The sequence below is a fragment of the Microcebus murinus genome, chromosome 1, assembly GCF_040939455.1.
Source record: "Microcebus murinus isolate Inina chromosome 1, M.murinus_Inina_mat1.0, whole genome shotgun sequence".
NCBI lineage: Eukaryota > Metazoa > Chordata > Mammalia > Primates > Cheirogaleidae > Microcebus > Microcebus murinus.
Genome location: NC_134104.1, coordinates 102,402,954 through 102,426,871, shown reverse-complemented (window position 1 = coordinate 102,426,871; position 23,918 = coordinate 102,402,954). Strand labels below are relative to the sequence as shown.

Below are 23,918 nucleotides of genomic sequence, written 5' to 3'. Positions count from 1 at the left end.
AGGAAATTTAGTACAACCATTTTAGTAGTTCATTGTGTGGCAGAACCAGCTACCTGAGTATATGCCCAATGCCATAGCACAGGGCCCCACACTCAGAAAGGCTTCATGCTTTCGATTTCATACTCTGCAGACACTACCTTGAAACTCTTAATAATTTTATCTTTGGGTTTGTGCTTCGTAAGTGAAATCCAATTAGCACAATGGAGCTTGGAGCCCTAGTTCACCCAAGCTTCCTCCTCCCCCAGATGGGTCCTGGCCCTGGCACCCCAGACCCTACTGAGTCCCCCCCTCCTCTCCCGCTCACTGTGTGACTGCTGCTGCAGTCTGGGTGGCTCAGAATCCCATTGGCAGGGGCATGCAGACGGGCAGGCCAGAACTTGCCAGATGTTTCAGTTTCTCAAAAGAAGTCATAAATCCAGATTTTGTAAGTGAAATCTCCTGATTTTTAAATGTTGACTCTCTTTTAAAAAAAATCAAAACATATTTCTGTTAATGTGATCCTCTTCTCCCAAGGATAATCTGCTTTATTGCAGGGTCAGCTCTCATCAGGGTGATGGAAACCACGGTTCAGACATAGCAATGACCCTCTTCCCTCCTGGATTAGTTGAAGATAATGGAATATTAATTTATAAAATTACTAATTGTAAATAGATTTCTCACAAAAGTTATTCTTTATGTAAATTTAACATCTGAAACAAATTTTGGATACAAATTTTCTTAAGTAATAGTTCACAAAGTCCTTGGAACTTTGGTCAATGTTTTCCAGATTCTTCATGGACTAGTTTCTTGTGCTAATGTTTATAATATGATAATATTTGTAGCATAAGTATTAATAATAAGGATATGTTTCATCAGAAGCAGCTCTGCTCCTTCTTGTTTGTTTTTTGTTCTTTGTTTTTTAAGGAGAAAGAAAATAAGCAATCTTTTCCCTTCTAAAGACTTTCATGCTATGAGGAAAAGCTTCACCAAGAAATATAATAAATTCCTTCATTTATTATATTTATCTAGAGGTACCACCTTGAGAAGCAGTACATTTTTAAAGTATTCTGGTATTCTCTAGAATTGCACTGTTTTATGGTAGCCACAAGTGGCTACTTAAATTTCAGTTAAATTAATTAAGATTAATTAAAATTTAAAATCAGTTCCTTGGTTACATTAGCCACATTTCAATAGCGAGCACTGGCTTTTGAAAGCCTGTCTTGTGCATCTCTTCCCAGCATAGTGACCAGTGATATCATGTTGGTAACCATGTGAGAGCATTTACACCATGGAAACTAGATATAAATCTGGCTCTTTTTTTTTTTCTGACAATCAGTTGTTAAACATTTACCAGCATACCACTGTCAATAGCCACATGTGACTAGTGGCTACCATACTGGACAGCACAGAATATTTCTATCATCACTGAAGTTCTACTGGGCAATACTTTTCTAGAAAGTATAGTAACTGGGGTACCTCCAGCCATCATATACAAGAAAGGAAAAAAATCATGTCAAAAGAAAACTTACTGGTATGGTATGAGTAGTGTATAATTGTGGTGCTTTCCTCTTTGCATCCCCAAATATCAGGCATTTTGAGATCCCAAAGCCAACCTAGTTAGGTGCCACATAGGCCCCTGATCTGTTTGTAAAGACTTGAGCTGTCCTTGTAGCTCAATACAGTCACAGAGATTTATATATTTCCAAGGGTGATTAGTGTGATACCATTTTAGGTGGAAAAATAAAAGTTTTAGTCTTAACTCTTAAAAAGAAAATCTTGAAGTCCTGTATATGTCATAAGATTTGTTTTCATCTGATCAAAAAAGTATACTGATTAATTACAATAAACCTCTTAAATGTATGAACAGAATGAGACAATCATTTAAATAAAAAATGAGAAGTATCATAATTTAATAGCCTTGTTTTGCTGTAGCAATAAAATGACCGAGTGCAATGGCTTGATATAATAAAAATCATCTTTTAAAAGTTGCTGCTATGAATATTTTTAGCTGTAAAATTTTACTCTTGTTTTAGCCTTTCTTGCTTTCAGTAACTATTATGTAATGCAGTTGATGTTGTGATAATCTAACATTCCAAAAAAAAAAATGGGGAATTTCAAAATAGTATACTTCACTGATATGTTTACAGGTGCTATATAAAAAGCATACTTCTTCCTCAAAAATAAAAAATAATAAAAAAGAATTATATTGCCCAAAATAAGAATAAACCTCCTAAAAATCATAAGAACTCTGTGGTTACCTAAAAACTATTGCCTATAAACTAATAAGAGATTTTTCTTACAGATATCTGAATTAATCACAGGCGCTACAAGAGATCTAAGGCTGGAAGTGACCACTCTTGAAGAAAAACTCCATGAATCCCATATTCGATACACTGAAGAATCTGAGTCAAAGGAAAAAGAGATAGAAAACCTTAAAAATTTGGTTGCAGAATTTGAATCTCGCTTGAAGAAGGAAATTGACAGTAATGATTCCGTTTCAGAAGACTTGAGGAAGGAAATGAAACAGAAGTCAGAGGAACTGGAAAGAGTAATGCTGGCACAGACGCAACTGATACAGCAATTTAACCAGTCCCAGGAAGAGGTAGGAAACAGATGACAGTACCTTCGCATCTTTGCAATTAGTGAAAAAACACAACAAATAAACAGAAACATGAAAAGTAGCTTGGTGTCATGGAAAGATTCCTGGATTGTTAGTCAGGGATCTGAGATCACATCCTTGCTCTGTCCTTAACTAGGCAGTCACTTAACTTCTCTGGACCTGGCTTCCGTATTTGTAAGATGAATACATTGAATGATGTAATCTCTAAAGTTTCCTCAGTGCCCAGTTCTGTGTTGTAAATGACTATTAGAAACCTCTAAGACTAGGAATCTTTATATAATTATGTCTTATTTGTTTTAACATTGAATCTTTGCCAAAGAAAGATTGGTGCTTTGGTGCTTTTTAGAGCAACAAAAGTTTTAGTTTAGAGCACTAAAACTGCTTAAGTTCAAAAAGTATTTGGACAATGTATTTTAAATATAATTTCACTTTAGGATTTTACCTTCCTGTCAACCTAAATTTATAAGGTAATTTACATGTGTTGGTCTTCTTTCTTATGTATGCATGATTATTTTAGCAGTGTTTTTATTTAGACTGGAGTAGACTTATTTTGATTTGAAAACTTTTTTTCAAACAAAGTCTTATTTCTGAACTACTAAATAGTTTAGAAACGGTGGAACAATTAATCTGTTTTCTAGTCACCAATGTTATTCAATATTGTCACATTTCAATATTTGATCCCATATATGACAGTATAGCAAATAAAGGCAAATGGAGGAAGATTCTGAATAGTTAGTGAGAAATAATATTTTTGTTGGTTTTTTTGACATGTTAATAAAGGCATAAAAGGAAAATGCTAATAGTAATATTATCAACAATTAAATATACCGTGTTCTTGCTATATTTAATATACCAACCCAAACAGAAAGTTTATATCATTATAATTAGGACGTGAACTTATTGTAAAGAAATTGTGAATAGAAGATAAAAAATAGAATCAATAGAATCTGGATCAAGAATAATGCCTAGGAAAACCCTATAAAGTAGAAATTATTTACATCTTACAGATGAGGAAGTGACTGAAGAAGGTTGTATAATTTCCATAAGGTCAAAACACAGCTTGGTGGAACTAAGATTCAAATTTGAATCTGCATGGTGTGATGTTTCCTCTTTCAGGAAACCTAACTTCTTGTTATTCTGCATCTAATTTTCAAGATGACCTCAGGCTCAGCACTCAACATCTCTGGGCCTCCATTGTTTTTTTACTTTTAAAATGAAAACAAAACAAAACAAACACACTCCCTACTCCTCCAGATGGCTGGAGGGCTGGGTGATTGAGTGTCACCTGTGGGAACACAGCAGCACAACCTCCCGGTGAAGGGAGCCGCCCCACCAGTTCAGGCAGGAGCAGGGAGGGAGAGCGTGCATGGAGGCAGCTCCACTGGAGAAACCCTGAGGAAGAGAGAGGTGGTGCCAACTTGAAGCTCTGGAGGAGGGACAACAGATTAAAAGGAGGAAGGTCCAGGCAATAAGACTAGCAGGTTTTCTAACTCTTAAATCCCCAAAGAAATGGCAATATAGAAAGTGAGAAGTAACCTATAAACTAGGTCGAATAGGAAAAGACAGAAAGGGTCAAATTCAGTAAATATATATTAGCGTCTATCTAGGTGCCAGGCACTGTGCTAGGTAGGCACTGGTGATCTACTTAATAATTGTAAATAAGACTGACAAATTGGTACTCCCTGCTGTCAAAGAGGAATTTAAAGAAAATCTTGCATGAGTAATTAAATTAACATCCAAAGGAAAGAATGACCCACAAGGAAATGTATCATATAAAACGCATAGACTGAAAGCTAGAAAATTTGCCTTAGGAGCCTATGTTAGTTATCTATTGCTATGTGACAAATTACCCCCAAGTATAGTGGCCTCAAACAACAAGCATTTATTATCTCATAGCTCCTGTGGGTCAGGAATCTGCGTGGCTGAGTTGGGTGCTTCTGGCTCAAGGCCTCTCAGGAGGTTGGTGTCAGGGCGTGCACTGGGGCTGCAGTCTCCTCTAAAGTTCTACTAGGGGAGGACTGGCTTCCAGGCTCGCTTATGTGGTTGTTGGCAGGATTTATTTCCTTACAGACTGTTGGACTGAGGGCCTCAGTTCCTCACTAGCTGTTGACCAGAGGCTTCCCTCAGCTCTTTGCCACATGGACGACTCCACAGAAGAGCTCATAAGTATATTATCTGGCTTCCCTGAGGGCAAGCAAGTGACCAAGAATGAAAGAGGCCAGGTGCCAACACAGAAGCCATAGTCATTTTGGAACCTAATCTCAGAAGTGACATCCCCCTGCTTCTGCTGTGTTTCATTCTTACAAATGAGTTTATCAGTCCAATGCACACTCCAGGTGAAACGATTGCACAAGGGTGTGAATGTCAGGAGGGTAAGGATCATTGAGGGCCGTTTTAAAGGCTTCCAATCACAGGGCTTCTGGATGTGATTTCAGCAAGAGAGACTAGACTAAAAGTGAAGAACAGATTTCTTTATCAAACAAAACAGTTACATTTGGAACTCTTCCTGCTCGTTAGTTGTGAAAGGAAGCCACTTAAGAATAAAGCTTTTTTATTTTTTAATGTGGACTGAAACATTTAAGACATTGGATTGTATCATTACTAGATATGAGAAAAGGATCATTCCAAAAGTAAAGAAAAACTAATTAAGGATTCTCTTGGGGGGCAATTTCCTTTGGTGGAGGTAGGGAGGGTAGACTAGGTTTTCCATTAGAAGTTACCAAAATATTACCTCAAAGTTAAGTAATTAGAACTGAACTGTAAGAGTAAATAATTAAGGCTGTATGCCAAAGTCCAGAATATACTTATAAAAATAGGAAATGAGCCAATAAAAGGGATAACATTTATGAGCCAGAAAGAATAGAGGCTGTAGCATGTAAAATGAAAAGCACTACTTTTTTTGATCATGCATTCAAGACACTTGAAATTTCTCCAATTCTGGAGAAATAAAGCTGCATTTAAGTAGAGAATAAATTCCCATTAGAATAAAATAAAATAATGATCTAATAAGGAGGCTAACTAAGGGGAGGAAAGCCCTGTTTTCTTTCAAGAGACCAAAGAGTGGATGGACTTTGTTTTTGATTGTATGAGGAAAGTTCTCAAGGATAGGAGGAAAAGGCAACGTTTCTAAAGGGCAAAAGGGGCCTCCTAAGTGGAGTGGGGATTACTGGAGCACATCCACAGAAACAGCAAGGGTCACAAGGCGGAGCAGCAAAAGCTGCAGGTCAATAAGAGGAGACAAAATGGAAAATAAAACTGTTTTGGAAATGTAAATGTGAACAAAGGAGCCCCTGAAAATTCTTGCTGGGAAAAAGACACACACATTAAAAAATTGGAACATGAAAGAAAGAAAAGAAAGAAAGAAAGAAAGAAAGAAAGAAAGAAAGAAAGAAAGAAAGAAAGAAAGAAAGAAAGAAAGAAAGAAAGAAAGAAAGAAAGAAAGAAAGAAAGAAGAAAGAAAAAGTATAGAAGAGAAAGTTTAATATGTTAGAGGACAGCACCTTATCATCAAAACCAAGTCAAAATGGATAGCATTCTTCTTCATTTTCCTTCTTACTATTTCCATGCGCATTTAGTCAAGACGATGTGGCCCCACTGTTAGGGACCTTGTTGTGATCCAGAAGAAGAATGTGGTAAATTCAAATAAACAGCTCACATACAACCACTGAAGGAAAACCAGCACAGACTTCAATATTTTTGTTGTTTTAACCCCATAGATAAGGGGGAAAGTGGGGTGGGGCAGAAGTTTTAAATCCTACAGTTTCTGTAGCCATGTAATGAAGATGAAATGTACTCAAAAATAGAAATAATGCTCTTAGTTAAACATGGAGAATTAAAGACATATGTTTATCTCTACTTCATCCATTGCCACTAAGATGACAACAAATTAATAAAAAGTGAGCAAGTCCATGAGGACAAAGAGAACAAGAGAGGAATTAACACTACATGAAAAAAAATGTTAACAAAATTTTAGAAAATGGAAAACAAATGGCTGAGAGGTAACTGACTTAGCAGAGTATAAATATGGAAACCTAATGCCTGTGAGGAGTGAGGATGGGGGATCCAGCAGGAAGCAAACCTGATTATGTGACACAACACTGGAGATGCTCACGAATTGGAGAAACTAGATATAGCCATAACTCATTTTATTGTATTTTGTTTTATTGCACTTTACAAATATTGCGGTTTTTCACAAATTGCAGGTTTATGGCAAACCTGCATCAAACAAGTTTATCAGCACCATTTTTCCCAACATCGTGTGCTCACGTCATGTCTCTATGTAACATTTTGGTAATTCTTGCAATATTTTAAACTTTTTCATTATTATTATATCTGTTATGTTAATCTAGGACCAATGATCTTTGATGTTATTATTGTAATTTTTTAGTGGGGGGGCACCAAGAACAGTGCCCATACAAGACAGCAAACTTAATTGATAAATATGTGTGTTCTGACTGCTCTGCTCGACTGATCAGCCATTCCTCCATCTCTCTCTCCTGAGGCCTCCCTATTTGCTGGGACACACCGATACTGAAATCAGGCCAATTAATAACTCTACAATAGCCCCTAAGTGTTCATGTGGAGGAAAGGGTTACACATCTGTCACTTTAAATCCAAAGCTAGAAATGTTTAAGCTTAGTGAGGAAGGCATGTAGAAAGCTGAGACAGTCCAAAAGCTAGGCCTCTTGTGTGAAGCAATTAGCCAAGTTGTGAATGCAAACGAAGAGTTCTTGATGGAAATTAAAAATGCTACTCCAGTGAACACATGAATGAGGAAGTAAAACATCCAAAAATGCTTACAGTGAGAAAGTTTGAGTGGTCTGATAGAAGATCAAACCAGCGTCAACATTCACTGAAACCAAAGCCTGATCAAGAGCAAGGCCCTAACTCTTTTCAATTCTATGAAGGCTGAGAGAGAAGTGAGGAAGCTGCAGAAGAGAAGTTTGAAGCTCGCAGAGTTGGTTCATGAGGTAAGAAAAGAAGCCATCTCTATAACATAAAAGTTCAAAGTGAAGCAGCAAATTCTGATGTAGAAGCAGCAGGTTATCAAGATCTAGGTAAGATCACTGACGAAGATGGCTACACTAAACGACAGATTTTCAGTGTAGATGCAATAGCCCTGTATTGGAGGAAGACATCATCTAGGACTTTCATAGCTAGTGTTGAAAAGTCAATGCCTGGCTGCAAAGCTTCAAAGGACAGGCTGACTCTCTTATTCAGGGCTAAGGAAGCTTGTGACTTTAAATTGAAGCCAATGCTTATTTACCATTCTGAAAGTCCGAGGGCCCTTAAGAATTATGCTAAATCTACTCTGTCTGTATTCCATAAATGGAACAACAAAGCTGGGCTGACAGCATGTCTGTTTACAGCATAGGTTACTGAATATTGTAAGTTCACTGCTGAGAATTACTGCTAAGAAAAAGATTCCTTTCAAAATATTACTGTTAATTGACAATATACCTGGTCACCCACAAGCTCTGATGGAGATGTACAAAGAGATTCATGTTGTTTTTATGCCAGCTAACACAACATCCATTCTGCAGCCCATGCATCAAGGAGTAATTTTGACTTTCAAGTCTTATTTGAGAAATAACATTTCATAAACCTATAGCTGCCTTAGTGATTCCTCTGATGGGTCTGGGCAAAGTAAATTGAAAACCTTCTGGAAAGGATTCACTGTTCTAGATGCCATTAAGAACATTTGTGATTCATAGGAGGAGGTCAAAATATGAACATCAGGAATTTGGAAGAATTTGATTCCAACCCTCCTGGATGACTTTGAGGGGTTCAATACTTGAGTGGAGCAAGTAACTGCAGATTTAGTGGAAATAGCAAGAGAACTAGAATTAGAAGTGGAGGCTGAAGATGTGACTGAATTGCTGCAATCTTGTGATAAAACTTGAACAGATGAGGAATTGCTTCTTATGGATGAGCAAAGCACTTTCTTAAAATGGAAACTATTCCTCGTGAAGATGCCATGAACATTGTTGAAATGACAAAAAAGGATTTAGAATATTACATCAACTTCGTTGATAAGGCAGCAACAGAGTCTGAGAGGATTGATTCCAATTTTGAAAGAAGTTCTATTGTGGGTAAGATGCTATCAAACAGCATCTCATGCTACAGAGAAATCTTTTAGGAAAAGAAGAGTTCACTGATATAGCAAACATAATCGTTGTCTTATTTTAAGAAATTGCCACAGCTACTCCAACAACAGCCACTACCCCGATCAGTCAGCCTTCAACATTGAGGCAAGACCCTCCATCAACAGAAAGATTACAACTCACTAAAGGTTTAGAATGATAGTTAGCATTTTTTAACAATAAAGTATTTTTAATTAAGGTATAAATATTGTTTTTTAGACAAGATGCTATTGCACACTTAATAGACTACAGTATAGTATAAACATATATGCACTGGAAAACCAAAACTTTATGTGACTCACTTTATTGTGAATTTTATTTTATTCTGGTGGTCTGAACTGAACTTGCAATATCTCCAGCAGTGTATGAGTGTTCTTATCGCTTCGCATCTACATCAACATTTATAGTGATATCTCATTGTGATTTAGATTTGCATTAACCTGATGATTAGAGATGTTGAGCATTTTTTCATAAGTTTGTTGGCCATTAGTCTATCTTCTTTTGAAAAGTTTCTGTTCATGTCCTTTGCCCACTTTTTGATAGGGTTGTTTGATTTTTTTTTTTCTTGCTGATTTTCCTGAGTTCTATATATTTTCCAGTTATCAGCCCTTTATCAGATGTGTAGCATGCGAATATCTTCTACTCTTTAGGTTGTGTGTTTGCTCTCATGATAGTTTCCTTGGCTATGCAGAAGCTTTTTGATTTGATTAGGTCCTATTTATATATTTTTGTTGTTTCTGTGATTGCCTTTGGGGTCTTCTTCTTCAAATTCTTTGCCTAGGCCAATGTCTATAAGAGTTTTTCCAACATTTTCTTCTAGAATTCTTATAGTTTCATGCCTTAGATTTAAGTCTGTTATCCACCATGAGTTGATTTTTGTAAGAGGTTAAAGGAGTGGATCCTGTTTCAGTCTTCTACATGTGGCTATCCAATTTTCCCAGCACCATTTATTGAATAAGGAATTCTTAATAACCATAGAAAATAGAAGACAGTGCCTTCCAAATTCCAAAGGAAAATTATTTCCAGCCTACAATTTAATTGTAGTCATACTGCCAAATGATCCATCAAGTATAAGTGTCAAATAAGGATATATTAGAATTAGAGTTCTCAAAAATGATACTTCCCTTGCAGCCTTTCTCAGGAAACTGTTAGAGGACATATGGCACCACAATGAGGGAGTAACTAAGAAAGGAGAAGCTATAGGGATCAGGAAATAAGGGTTCCAACACAGGAGAGAGGTGGAGAGAATCCCCAGGATGGTGGGAGGAAGAAATGCTAGGATTACAGCAGTGCATCCGATTTAGAGAACAGCTAGGCCGTGTAGAGCAGAAGAATGGAAGGTTCTTAGAAGTATGTTTCCAAGAACAAAAAGAAGCTAATATCTTACATGGGTTGTTTGAATATGTTGAGAGGATATTCACACTTCTGAGTTTGGTGAAAAATTAGTAATCAACACCTAGAAAACTAAGCAGATAAAGAATGAGGCAATAACTCCAGAAGGAAGCTGTGCAAGGAAGAAAATATAATCATAGTACATCACATGGGTTAGGTGTGCATAATATTTATATACTATAATCATATAAAGAAGAATATAGATTTGGCTACAAATTGTGATAGAAATATGAGGATGGAGGGGAAGGAGAAGCACCTGTTAGTATAGGAAGCTAAACCCTCATCTTCTATTCCATAAAGTCAATAGGTAATGTTCAAAATTGAAAAAACACGAGATAGTTGTATTATGATTTTATTTTGAAATATGGAGGTAAATATCAGAAGAAACAGCTTAAAAATCTGAAAATGGTTATTCCTGGGGGGCAGGACTTGGAATTGTGAAGGAATTTTTTTTCATTATACGTTTACAGTATTATTTTACTTTTTAACTATATATAATATATTACTTTAATTTTAAAAAATTTAAAATAATGGAAAGGAATAAAGTATAAAAATGCCTGGTAGAGAAGGCAGCAGAGGCCAGGGTAAAGGTCAAGGAAATAGAAGAGAAATCAGGAAAGTTACAAGTAAAGTAAATAAGCAACAGAGTATGAATCTTAATGAGATCTTTTTTTTAAATTATGAGAAATAAAAACATTAAGACAAAGCAGATTCTAGCTTAAGAATTAGTAACAGGCACCTGACACACTTCTATTTATTCCACAAGTCTAAATTCGAGGAGAGCTCATCCATGAAGCCACAAAATCCCAGAGATAAGCTTAGGTATATACCTATGCTCCTACCACAGTTGTTTATATATTCATTTAATAGGTAAACAGTTTCGTTGTTGTTGTTAAATAGATGCTAAGAAAAAAGTAAGTAGGGTAAAAGGGATACTTTCTGAAGAAGGAATGCTATATTAGATGGGGTGGTCAGAGGACTCTGAGGAAATAATACTCAAGCAAACCTAAAGTGAGGAAAAGAACATTCTAGGCAGAGGGAATAGTAAGTGTAATGACCCTGCAGCTAGGAGTATCCTGGGAGCCTTCAAGAAACCACAAGAAAGTCAGCAAGCATTCCTGGAGTTTCGTGAGCAAGGAGAATAGTGATAGAAATCATGGTTGAAGGGGCTGGTTCAGTTGGAATCTTGGTGGGCTATTTTAAGGACTTTGTACTCTTTTCTAAGCATAACGGAAAGCTTAGGAATTTTGAACAAGGAAGTAACATGTTGGGGGCAAAAATGAAAGCAAGGAGACCTGTTATAAGGCTTTCAACGAGGTCTAGACAAGCATTAATGGTCATCATTGTGAAAGAGGTGAGAAGTGGCCAGATTCAGAATCTATTTTAAAGGTAGAGCTTCTCCAGAAGAATGGGCTCCATTAAAAAATAATAGTAATATTTAAATAAATAAATAAAATCAATGTAGAGGCAACAGAAGTTGCTGATGGGTTGGATGATGTAAAAGCATAAGAGGAGTCAAGGATAATCCCAAAGTTTGGAATCTCAGCAACTGAGTGAAAGTACCATTTACTGAGATAGGAAATGCTAAGAAGGGAATACAATTGAGGAGAAATATCAAGGATTTTATTTGGGACATATTAATCTTTTTTTTTCTCCTTTTATTTCATCATATTATGGAGGTACAAATATTGTTAGGATTACATATATTGCCTCTGCCACCCTTCCTCCCTCCCCACCCCCCATGCCAGAGCTTCAGGCGTGTCCAACCCCCAGGCAGTGCGCACCATACCCATTATGTAAGTATACAGCCTTCCCCTCCTCCCCCCTCCCACCTGTCCACAACCTGATAAAAGTTTTTTGGTTTTTTTTGACATTTTGGTTACATTGTGTATCTCCCTAAGAAGGGTTAGAGGTATTCCCTTCCCCCCCTATAATGCTCGCCACATCCCTAAGATGTAGGTCTCTCCCCCTCCCAATGCCTGGTGTACACTACCACCCTTTGAGCACCATTGTTTTAGTCAGTCAGTACCAATTTGATGGCAAGTAGATGTGGAGCCCATTTTCCAGCTCTTTTCCTCACTTTGGATACCGGGCTTAAGCTTAATCCAGGATAGCATAAACAGTGCTAGCTCACTGTTGTTTCTTAGAATTGAAGAATATTTCATTGTGAGCATGTTCCAAATTTTAATTATCCACTCATGAGTTGATGTGCCGTTGTTTCCATGATCGTGCAATAGTGAATTGTGCTGCCATAAACATTCAGGTGCAGATGTCTTTATAATAGAATGTCTTATGCTCTTTTGGGTAGATGCCCAACAATGCTATTGCAGGGTCAAATGGTATTTCTATTTCTAGCTGTTTGAGGTATCTCCAAATTCTTTTCCACAAAGGTTGCACTAATTTGCAGTCCCACCCGCAGTGTAAGAGTGTTCCTGTCTCCCCACATCCTCGCCAGCATTTGTTGTTTTGAGATTTCTTGATACAGGCCATTCTCACTGGGGTTAGGCAGTTTCTCATTGTGGTTTTGATTTGCATTTCTCTGATGATTAGAGATGTTGAGCATTTTGAGACATGTTCATCTTAATATGTCTATTAGATATCCAAATGCAGATGTTGAATAGGCACTGTGTCCATGGGAAAGGCTAATTGGAGATATTAATTTTGGAGACATCCCTGAGTAGCTGATACCTAAGCCTTGAGACAGAATGAGATCACCCAGGGAATGAGGTAATAGAGAAGAGAATTGAGAACAAGCACTCCAGCTTTTAGAGGCTGGGAAGAGGAGGAGAATCTAGCAATAGTGACAAAGAAGGAACTTCTAGTGAGAGAGGAAGAAAACCAGAAGAGATTACCATCAAAGACTCGAAGTATTTAAAGAAGGGAACATGCAATGCAATGTATACAGGTCCACAATCCCTTATCTGAAAACTATGGGTTTAGATATGTATGGAATTTAAACTATTTTGAATTTTAGAAAGTTAATACAGTGCATAAGCACCTAGAGACCTAGGGCAGTGCTCTCATGCAATGACATTCTTATTCCTGCAGTAAACATCTGAATGTTTTACTTAAATGGGATAACTAAATAATATAATTAGCCTCCTATGGATCCAGTCAGATTTTATCACTAGATGTAATGTTACAAATATTTTTTCTCTTCAAAGCTTTTTGGATGTGAAAATTGTGGCTAAAGGACTATAGATCTCTGTTTGCTTTTATTACAACAGCTATTTTTGTTGTTTACATTGGTTCACCTGACCATTACTATACTAAGGGGTACTTAGGTTTCTCCATTCCCATAGGTGGAATTACTAGAGAAGTGTGTGCCATGTTCACCATCTCTTGGCATCTGGATTCTATTTCTGTTTAAAACACAAAAAAGGAAAGTACATGTATATCTCTTTAGGGTTACAGATACAGATAAATGATAGGCAAAAAGTCAAAGAAGGATTTGCCTCCAAACTATTAACAGGTTACCACTGAGGGTAGGAAGAGATAGGCAGGTATGAGTATTCTTATATACTTTTTAAAAATATGGGGATCATAAATGATTTTAAACTTTTTGGTATTTTTTAATAGTTCTCCAATGTAAAATCTATTTTTAGAAAAAGAAAGAAAGAAACCTCATTTGTATAAGAAAGTTTATTAATAAATCTGGCAAGGATGAATTTATATAAACTCTAAGATTAAATTTTAGGAATATATGGTATTTGCAGCCACAAATAGCTTATTTTCAAGAGGGATTTGCTTAGTTTAAGGACATGCATTTATTGTGTTTGCATATTTAATCAATACAGAGAACATGGCACACGCTTCTCTAGTAATTCCATCTGTGAGAGTGGAGAAATCTAAGTACCAGTTAGTATAATAAATAACCAAATGAGTAGGTATCAACTTTGGGACACACAATAAATTAGAACATCTATGTCTTTTCTAGAGAGTAAGGCAGTAAAGGGAGGTTCTCTGGCCCCACAGGGAACAGGAAGAGGATGAGGAAAGCTTTTAGGGGACAGAGACTATTCCCAGGCGTGGTTGGCTGGGAGGATGAGTGAACTAAGATCCTTGGCCTTGGGGCAGACGGGCACTCAGACTGGGAGTCTCCAACTATGGAGAGGGAGATGACAGAAAATTGACAGAATGAGAAGAAATATGGAGCCATTTTTTGTGTGTTTAATTAATACTAACTAAATTTTAGTTAAAGTTGGATTATTGAGTTAGAAAAGTAAATCCTGAATACTTTGCCTTCATGGGCTCTTCCTCCCTATCCTGAAAATCTTCTCTTGAAGCATATCAGTCTCAGGGATTATTGCTCTCTGTTTCTACAACTTTTGTTTTGATGCGTCTGCTGTACTTGGTTTTGTTGTTTGCAAGCATGGAAATATAATTTCGAAAACAACCAACCTGACATCCATCTTACTTTCCTGGAAATTTTTTTCAGATTCTCATTCCAGTCTTACCAAAAGACAATTTCCACCACTTTTCTGCAGTTTGAGGGCTGATCAGATTAGTTAAACAGAAGCCTTTGCTAATTCCTGCTCATCTTTCTGGTTTCTACACCTTTTCCACAGAATTTCCTTTCACCTCAGCCCCCCACCCACATACACCCTGGGATACTTCCAGTTAGGGTTGTAGAAACTGTGTAATCTGATTATTCCATGACTGGTTCCAGACCTTACTGGGCATAAAGCATGAACAAAGCCACCCATCTGTGCTTATTATTCACTGAGGGCTCACTTTCTTGGCATATTTCCCAAAATTACACCAAATGCAGCTAATTCCCATCATAGACAAGATTCTCACCTTCAGAACAATCAAGTTACCCAGTAAAGCCTTCTCTCGCTTCTTCCACTGTTTTTGGAATTGAAAGCAACCCAGCTGTCTCTGAGGATAAAAATGAAAACAAACATAAAAATAAACCACTCTTACATCGCAAAGAGTGGGAGAAATTGGCCATTTTTTTAATATAAGTTTCAAACAGATGGTGAGCTAATTTGTATTTTCATTTTGACATTTACCTACTCAGTGGGAGTGCAATTAAGCCATATTTTAAGCCTATTCGAAGTGGCCTTCTTCTGAAAATGTTGTAGAGATATCTGTATATGATGCTTGCCACCAATTGGTGGAGCTTAAGGATCCAGGAATGCTCGTCTTTCCTCCCCTAGACCACCCTAACTGAGTGCAGGTTACCTCCTTCAAGAAAATTTCAGGCACCTACTGTCCTCTCTGCCTTCCATCCTGCCTAATTCTAGGCCAATTTCCACAGAACTGGCAAAGAGATCTTCCTTTCATGCAGATTTGACCAGGCCAGCTCCCTGCTTGAAATAAACTTTTTAGTGACTTCTCATGAACCTCAGAATTAAGCCATAACTCTGGTATTAACATGTTGCCAAATTCCCTCTTGATCTGACCCTGATCACTCCACCCTACCTCAATCCTGGTCTCCCCTCCTCTTGTGCACCTGCCCCTGAGTCATATCAAACCATATTTTGTCCCAAGGTGTGCCTCTGCCTCTCTCGCTGCCAGACATTTGCACTTACTGCCCACTCTACCTGGAAAACCCTGTTGCCCCTTCTTCACCTGGCTCATGCCTTCCTTTTCATTTTGCCTTTCAGGTTAGTTGCAATCCAATGATACTATTTTTACCATGCTAAAACATGGGCAAAGATAATTTTATCTAAAGTGTAGAATGCTATGTGAGATTTCAATCTTACTGAACATATTCCATCTTGCGCATTTTTCCATGTTGCTGAATGAAAACACATATTAGAATCCTGCAACAACTCAATCTTCCTCTTGCCTAAATTGCTGAAAGCAATCTAACCACAAGTAGATGATTCTTTTCATGTATGATGGAATTTTCCACTAATGTGTCTACTGACTCTAGCCACATCCACATGTCCTCTAGTCATGCCCTGTCACACTCCACCCCTAAAATAGCAGTCCCCTGAACTTCCAGTGTTGTATTTCCATTTTTTTCACCCAATGATTAAATAAATTATAGCATCTGAACTCCCTGTTGGACAAAACCGAGTCATAATCTCAATTTTAGGGGAAGGAGGAGGTACTTGTTGGCAAAGGTTATGAAGATATTATGAGATTCACCTAAGATTTATAGTATTTGGGCACAGAAAAAATGGAAGTCCCAATTTTGAACCCTGTTTTTAGTTCAGAGGTTCTGCTCATTTGGGAAATAATAGAACAAGGAGAGTTAATCCTTTGTCCTGAAAGGATTTGCCTTGAAGAAGGATGAGTTCCAGAGCAGTGGGACCCAGACTGAGACAGTCAGCAGCCCGCACCCCCACACCCAGCTGACTGGCTGTCCACTCACTTTGGATTATATCCAGTTAGAGTTGCAGAAACTGTGCAATCTGATCATTCCATGACATTTTAGACTTCACTGAGTATAAAGCAGGGGTACACAGTTCAACCTGGAGTCTGCCGGCGCTTAGCTCCCATTGCACTTGCTATAAGGACGTCTTTTGGTTCACTCTCTTTTTTCATGTTCTCCTGTAGTGGAGTATCACTTTCCTGAAATAGCTTTTATGTGACTTGCTTTCTGGATGTTTTCTGTAGAGCACCACTCCTTTCCTTTGAGACTTTAATTTTAGTAAAATTGATTGAATTTTATTTTTCTTTTAATGAGAGCTCTTGTCGCCACATCCTCCATATCCTTCCAGACTGTTATGCCTGTTATATTCATGTCACCAGTCTGCTGGCCTCAGTGTTCATGGCTGCCCATTTTTTTCTTTTACATATTCAAATAAAATTAACTTCCTCATAGCTTTCTTAATCAAGGGTATTTTTATACTAATTTATTGAAAACCACTTAAATCTAATCACTTCAATACAGTTTTTCCAATTTACTAGTAGGCAATAAACATAATGCATAAAGGGTTTTTTTTTTCTTTTAAAAGACAGTTTAGATTAATATAGTTTAAGAAACCCAGGCAAAACCAGATGAAAATGTCTTACTGATTTTTATTACATTAATGTCCTAGGAACAAAATGGCCTCATGTGTGCTTGATGTAATGAATTAGACAATTAATTTAAGTGTAGGCAGCATGGAGCAGGGCTCTGGGGGTGGGCAGGGTTCCACCACTTCAGGGCTGGGTTGCTCTCAGCAAGTTACAGAGCCAGTCTGAGCTTCACTGTCTTTCTTTGCCAAATATAATTGTTGGTAGCAATAAATGAGATGCCACCTAATGTAGCACCTTATCAAGCTTCCTCTCTAGTCCTTCCTTCCCTACCATTTCAACAAGTGTTTCAGGTAGAGTTAATGAGAACCAGGTGATAAAGCCACAAACACCATCCTTGTTTTCCAATTTCTCCAAAAAATAAAAATAACTGAAAGTGACTGATTAATTCATGATTTTTTAAAAGTATATGGATCATGTATGTATGTAAATTATGAGGCTTAGTTTGACCCAAATATGCAGCTAATTTTATAGAAAATTACTGTGCAACTGGTTAATCTGGAGTTGTTCCATATTCTTCAATTTTGATTACCAAATTTGGAATTGAATAAAGTTCTGGTCCATAATCACAAGAAACTCAAATACAGGAAGATGCTACTTTCCCTGATGCTTTGTTATTTAGTTCCACTGACAGCAGATTAGTCAGTCACCCCTTAACAAGGATTTTTTCCACTAAATGTTATACTTAGGAATGCCTTTGCTGTTTTTACAAACAAGCTAACCTGATGGAAATTCATTTCGAGTTGATAAATCCTATGGCATAATCATTTTAGTTGTTTTGCTTTGCTTATTTTTCAACCTTTTTTTTTTGAGATAGTCTCACTCTGTCACCCCAGCTAGAGTGCAGTGGTGTCATCATGGCTCACTGCAACTTCTAACTCCTGGGCTCAAGTGATCCTCCTGCTTCAACCTCCCTAGTAGCTGGAACTATAGGCATGTACTTCAGCTAATCTTTTCTATTTTTAGTAGAGATGGGCATCTCACTCTTGCTCAAGCTGGTCTTGAACCCCTGAGCTCAAGTAAGCCTCCTGCCTTGGCCTCCCAGAGTGTTAGGATTACAGGCATGAGCCACTGCGCTCAGCCTCAAGCTCTTTTTGACATTCTGCAAATATGAATGTCAGAACATTGTGGAGATCCAAGACCTAATTCTTACCGTGGGCCTTGAAGTAATTTTGATGAACTCCATAGTTGAAAGATGGATAACTCCTTAACTAGATATGTAGAATGTCAGAATTTTAAAGGGCTTTAATGGTCTCTGGTCCAGTCATACATTTGAAGCTTGAATTTGCTCCAGTACATCCCTGTCAAATGAGATTCAACTCTTCAGTGTCCTCCAGACAGCTCTATTAAAAACTTCTTCTTTATCTTAAACCCCACAGCTTCTACCCTTGGGTTCAGATGCTATTACGAACAAAAAAAAATCAGTTCTGCTCAAACTTATGAGGATGTAAACTTCTTAACGGTAGGGACTGTATCCACTATAGCTACCAGTAACTTACAAATGATTGCTAAATGGAGTTAAAAGCAGATGTTCTTTGTTTTGGGATATTATCTTATAGAATGGCAAATGATCAGTATGTTTAAGTTCCACTGAGAAAGCATCATATAAGTAACTGATATTATTATTTATGCTATAGCTGATATATTTTGTTATTCTTTCAATCTTATAATTCAAGCCATTTTACCTGTTTATCTTATATATCATAGTACTTTTATTATAAAATAGCATATTTTGTGACCCTATGGATAGATACTATTAGGCATCACATGTCTGAGACATGAGGCAGAGAAGTTGAAACCCTACTGTAGTAGGCATTAGAGGTCCTGGGTTCTAGCCCCAGCCCCACCACTACCATCTAAGTGACCCTGGACAGGTCATTCAAGCTCTCTAGTTCTTGATTCCTCTTCCACAAATTGCAAGGGTTGAACCAAATGCTTTGTTTAAGTTCTTTCCACCGTCACAAATTTTTTGTGTTTTTGACTTGTTGATCCCATGTGGTAGAGTATCATAGAGACCATCAAAGAATATAGACCTCTGATTTCCAGTTCAGTTCTCAACTTACATCATCAATAACTATCCACAAGGCTGGGCACCGTGGCTCATGCCTGTAATCCTAGCACTCTGGGAGCTGAGGTAGGCAGATCGCTCAAGGTCAGGAGTTCGAGACCAGCCTGAGCAAGAGCGAGAACCAGGTCTCTACTAAAAATAGAAAGAAATTAATTGGACAACTAAAAATGTATAGAAAAAATTAGCTGGGCATGGTAGCGCATGCCTGTAGTACCAGCTACTTGGGAGGCTGAGGCAGAAGGATCGCTTGAGCCCAGGAGTTTGAGGTTGCTGTGAGCTAGGCTGACGCCACGGCACTCTAGCCCAGGCAGCAGAGTGAGACTCTGTCTCAAAAAAAATAAAAAATAAAAAAATAACTATCCACTTATGTACACTATTTAAAACTGCCGTGCTTTTTTCCCTTTCTCTTTTCAGAACACTATTCTTCAGGAAACGGTGCGTAGAGAGTGTGAAGAACGCTTTGAGCTGACAGAGGCTTTGAGTCAAGCCAGGGAACAGCTCCTGGAGCTCAGGAAGCTCAGTGGAAGTTTACCACTGTCACCATGTTCCCTCGGCAAGGGCAGCCTAACCTCCCCTGCTACACCAGTCAGTAATCATGGAGAGAGAAGTCTCGCAAGACTGAACTCCGAAAAAGGGATCAGAATCCCCGGCCTGCATGGAGTGTCGAAACCCACCACTGCCCCAACCTCAGATAAGCCCAAGAGGGTCAGCAGCTCAGGTTTGCCGGTTCTCCCCCAGCCACGTCCTCCCAGGGGTGGACCATCTTCAGCAAATGAGACCAGGCAGAGACTAGCTGCCCTTCTTCAGAGGAAGCTAAGTCAGCAGTGATTGTCCACAGTCAGGAGTGTGCTCTTTCACAGAGTGCCAGAAACTCACTGTAGCTGAGGATGACAGGATCAAATTATTTTCATAGGTCAAAAATGCTTGTCTGTAGATATACTCTTAAGAAATGTAACAAGCTAGAAAGTTGTGAACCCACAATTGTAATGTAATTAAGTTGTTGGTATTTCAGAGGGTCAATTTCTATATTTATGTATTGTATATGTTCAGACGTGTGCTATGAATATGCCCTTTTAGAGATCACCGGTAAAATTTTTCACCCATAGCATCTTTTCTATTTTTTTTTTTTTTTTGGACCATTACAAAGCAGATATATTTCCACAAAGAATAGATTGCATTGGTTTTGCTGGTGTTTGTTCATTTGTTTGTTGAGCGGAATAAGTTAAGTAGATATAATATGCATTCCAAATAGAAAAAAAAAAGTACTTTAATCCTTTATGAGATAATTTCCAAAATTCTTAGTTCAAACATTCACAGTACTCATCATCCTAATCAAAAGCTTCTTTTCTTCACCTTGCAATCTAGTTGGCTAATCCGTTTCTTTAGGCTAGGTCAGAGAATGATACATAACCTTCAGGAAGATAGTCTTCCCTGAGTGTCTGGGGACTTCCTAGAAAAAAGGATGGTAATTCCAATTCAAGAAAAAGGTGTTTATTTCTCAAATTATAAAGATTACTTTAGTAAACAAAGAGCCTGATCATATTGGTAGGTATTTTCTACATAGAATGCTTTTTGGTACTCAGAGTTAGGTTTTAATTTGAACATGTATTTTCAAGCCATTGGGAAGAGAACCAATTCAAGACAGTTTAGCAAAGGCATACAGAGCTAATGTGGATTCAACTGTTATTACCCTTGAAAATGGGTAACTGGTTAACATGTTTTCTATTTTCAGAGTGGGAAAGTAAAACCAGAAACCAGATCAGCTAGTTTAGGCTGTCTTAAAATTTCAGGCTCCTCCTGTTCCTTAAAACACAACTCTTTACCTTAGGCTAGTGTTTGTCTATCTTTTTCGCCATATAATAAAAGTATATTTTCCTTCAAACACTGACTTTACTTAAATCCTCCATCTGACTACATCACGGACATCCAGCTTTCCTACCTCCATATTGGAATAATAGTAGATGTAAAATAGGGTACATAAAATTCTCTGCTATTTGGCTACTTTATTGATGAATCTAAAGGTACTTAGGATCCCTCCCATGTATAAAATTTTTGCCTAGTAAAATTACTAAGCAAAATCAAGTTTATCTCCCATCTTCCAAAGGATTACCATAATTAACCAGTAGAGTGTTTCAATCTCAAAACAAGTCCACATCAGGTCCACCTGTGTTAAGAGTTGGAATGCTTACTTTTGTTTCACAGACATTGTGTCCCTTGTAATGGCATTGGACAAGACAGCACAACATCAAGGAAGGTGGCACTGGGGTGGATCTTAGAGGCCACCTCAATGATCACTTACCAGATAAAGAATAGGTACCCAAAAAGACTGTGACTTGGCTAAGGTAATATAGCTAGTTAGTGACAGAGCTGGAACCAGAACCACTGTCACCTGACTCCATCATTTCCACCTCACCAGAGATTCCCAAGCCTCCATCATGATTTTTGTCAGTGGCTCCTACACTGTAATTACTTAATATTTTTAGCTAAAGACAATATTAAAGACAGTATTTTTTGTTAAGTGTACCTTTTAAACTGAAATTTATGTAAAAAGGAAATGACATAAGGAATAATAACTATAAAGTAATGAATTTGATTTGTTATTTTTATAATACACTTTAAAATAAATATGTATCTATTAAGATAAGAAATGTTAGTTGGCATACCCTCTAAAATCATCTCGTGCAATGCCAGCAGGGGACCACTGCACTAGGTCTTAAGGTCTCTGATCTGTTGTTTTCATGTTTAAATTACAAGTACTCATGGCGTAAGGAAGATGGCAAAAGCTAGTGAAAGCACAAGAGAACATTTGGGGCAATAGTTTTTATTATAGGGGTATACATACTTTGTACAGCCTTGCAATTTCAGCTCTCTCTTCAGGAACCATAGGGATACAATGGGTTTCTTCATTTGCCCTAAATTATGAACATATTTATATTTGTAAAGAAAGTCACATATAAGCTTTTCTAAAGGGCTGTAAAAACTATGAATGCAAAAACTGGTTTCTCAGTTTGTTACACTTTTGCTTTACAATGAGTAATTCTGTAAATAATAACTCTGAGAATAGAATCATGATCTGCAGTGAAGTTGTGTTGTATTCCACAAATATGTCAGGGAAGTAATTTTGTAGATAAATAGAAAGACATTATTTATATTTATTTCAATGTAGACCATTTGAATGGTGCAGACTAAACTATATGCTTATGACTTTTGAATAAAAACATTTAAAAAAAGAAAAGCCTTAGAGTAAGTAACCTAGATGTTAAGAACACATTCAGACTTTCTTTTATTTTCCTACAGATGAATGAATGAACTGGCATGAAACAGGTATTAGGAATATTTAAAAAGTAGTGTGTATTATGGCAAAATAAGGCTCTCAGGTACATATAATGTCTACTAAGTCTAATGCTTTTAATTTCTTTATAGACAACTGTTTTCTGTGACCTCAATGGAAGGATTTATAGGTGATAAGAGAAAAGAATATTATATAAAATATTCCTTAGATAATTATAACCCTCTGTTTTTCTTCTTAAACTTGTATGGGTGGACAAAGAAGAAAGAATTCTCCTAAGTTAACATAGATTTCTCAAGTGGTTTTTAAAAGTTGTATTGAATTAAATTACTATATTTATAGTTAGTCAGAACTGCTTAAAAGTTATATTTTCTGGCAATGAAATTGACTGGAAGAGACATTAATAGTGAAAATTATGTAAGACTAATATCTTTTAATGTTCTGTTAGTCTTAAAAAGTTTTGTAATATTTCAGATCAATTATAGCTAATTTCTTTGATTATGGAACAAGTTTTCTCAAGCTTTATCTTTTAAAATTCTTATGTCTGTTACAATATTGCAATGATAAATCAATCTAGTATCCTAAGAGTGTTAACATACTGCAGCTATTAATAAAAATTCCTAACCATTGTGCTGTAGCTTATAGAGCAAAGGAAATCAATTTGGAATGTGCCCAGAGTTCACAAATCCTATAATGATTATGGATTATTGAACTTTTTCATTTTAATGTTTTAGGAAAATAATTAATATTCACGGTATCTTGCCCAGAACATCTTTAATGGTCCTCAAACCATGATAGACAATTATGATATCATTTCTAAGGTGGTGCTTATGGTATTTTAAGGAAAAAAGATTACTTTTCTTCTTGAAAATATTAACCCTGTGTAGTAGCAAGTTGTGAAGCCAATGTTAAGTTGCACTTTTAGAATACTAAATATAAATTATATCATCTTTGTATATTGTGAATTTCACAGATAGTATTTTCCTAACAATACAGTAGTTGAATCTGGAATACACTCTCCTATGACAATATTTACCATGATCTAGTAAATCACAGGATTTTCCTCTCCTCCAACATTTATATAACATAGTAGTTTATATCCATTAAGTGAGTAAAAAAATTATTAGATATCCTTTACCCTTCAAGAAAATATGTAAGTGAATACTGAGTTGCAGAGATTAAGTAATTTGCTGAAAATAAATAATAGATAGGACTAATAAATAATTTTAAACTTCTGCAGTTTCTGAGTATCTTGACCCATAGGTTAATATTGAAGCTATATTATTCATTCACTTATTTCTTCAACAGACATGGAGAACTGAAAAAGCACTCTGTGAGCTACAAAGATAACTAAGACATACTACAAAATTCCCAGGAACTGTATAGCAGAGGCTGGGGAAAAGCATATACAGAAATTATAATGTAGGGCAACATGTTAAATAAGAAGAGTGT

At 37.0% G+C, this 23,918-nt stretch overlaps 1 protein-coding gene across 1 annotated transcript in view; it reads left to right on the top strand.

The window, feature by feature from the left end:
* Nucleotides 1-20,271, top strand: part of LEKR1 (leucine, glutamate and lysine rich 1) — a 185,005-nt gene extending 164,734 nt beyond the window's left edge. The window contains exons 12-13 of the mRNA XM_076004425.1: nt 2,282-2,581; nt 19,592-20,271. Coding sequence (XP_075860540.1) covers nt 2,282-2,581; nt 19,592-20,005 — 714 coding nt within the window. The 3' untranslated portion in view covers nt 20,006-20,271. The remainder of the gene's footprint in view (nt 1-2,281; nt 2,582-19,591) is intronic.
* Nucleotides 20,272-23,918: the final 3,647 nt, after the last annotated feature.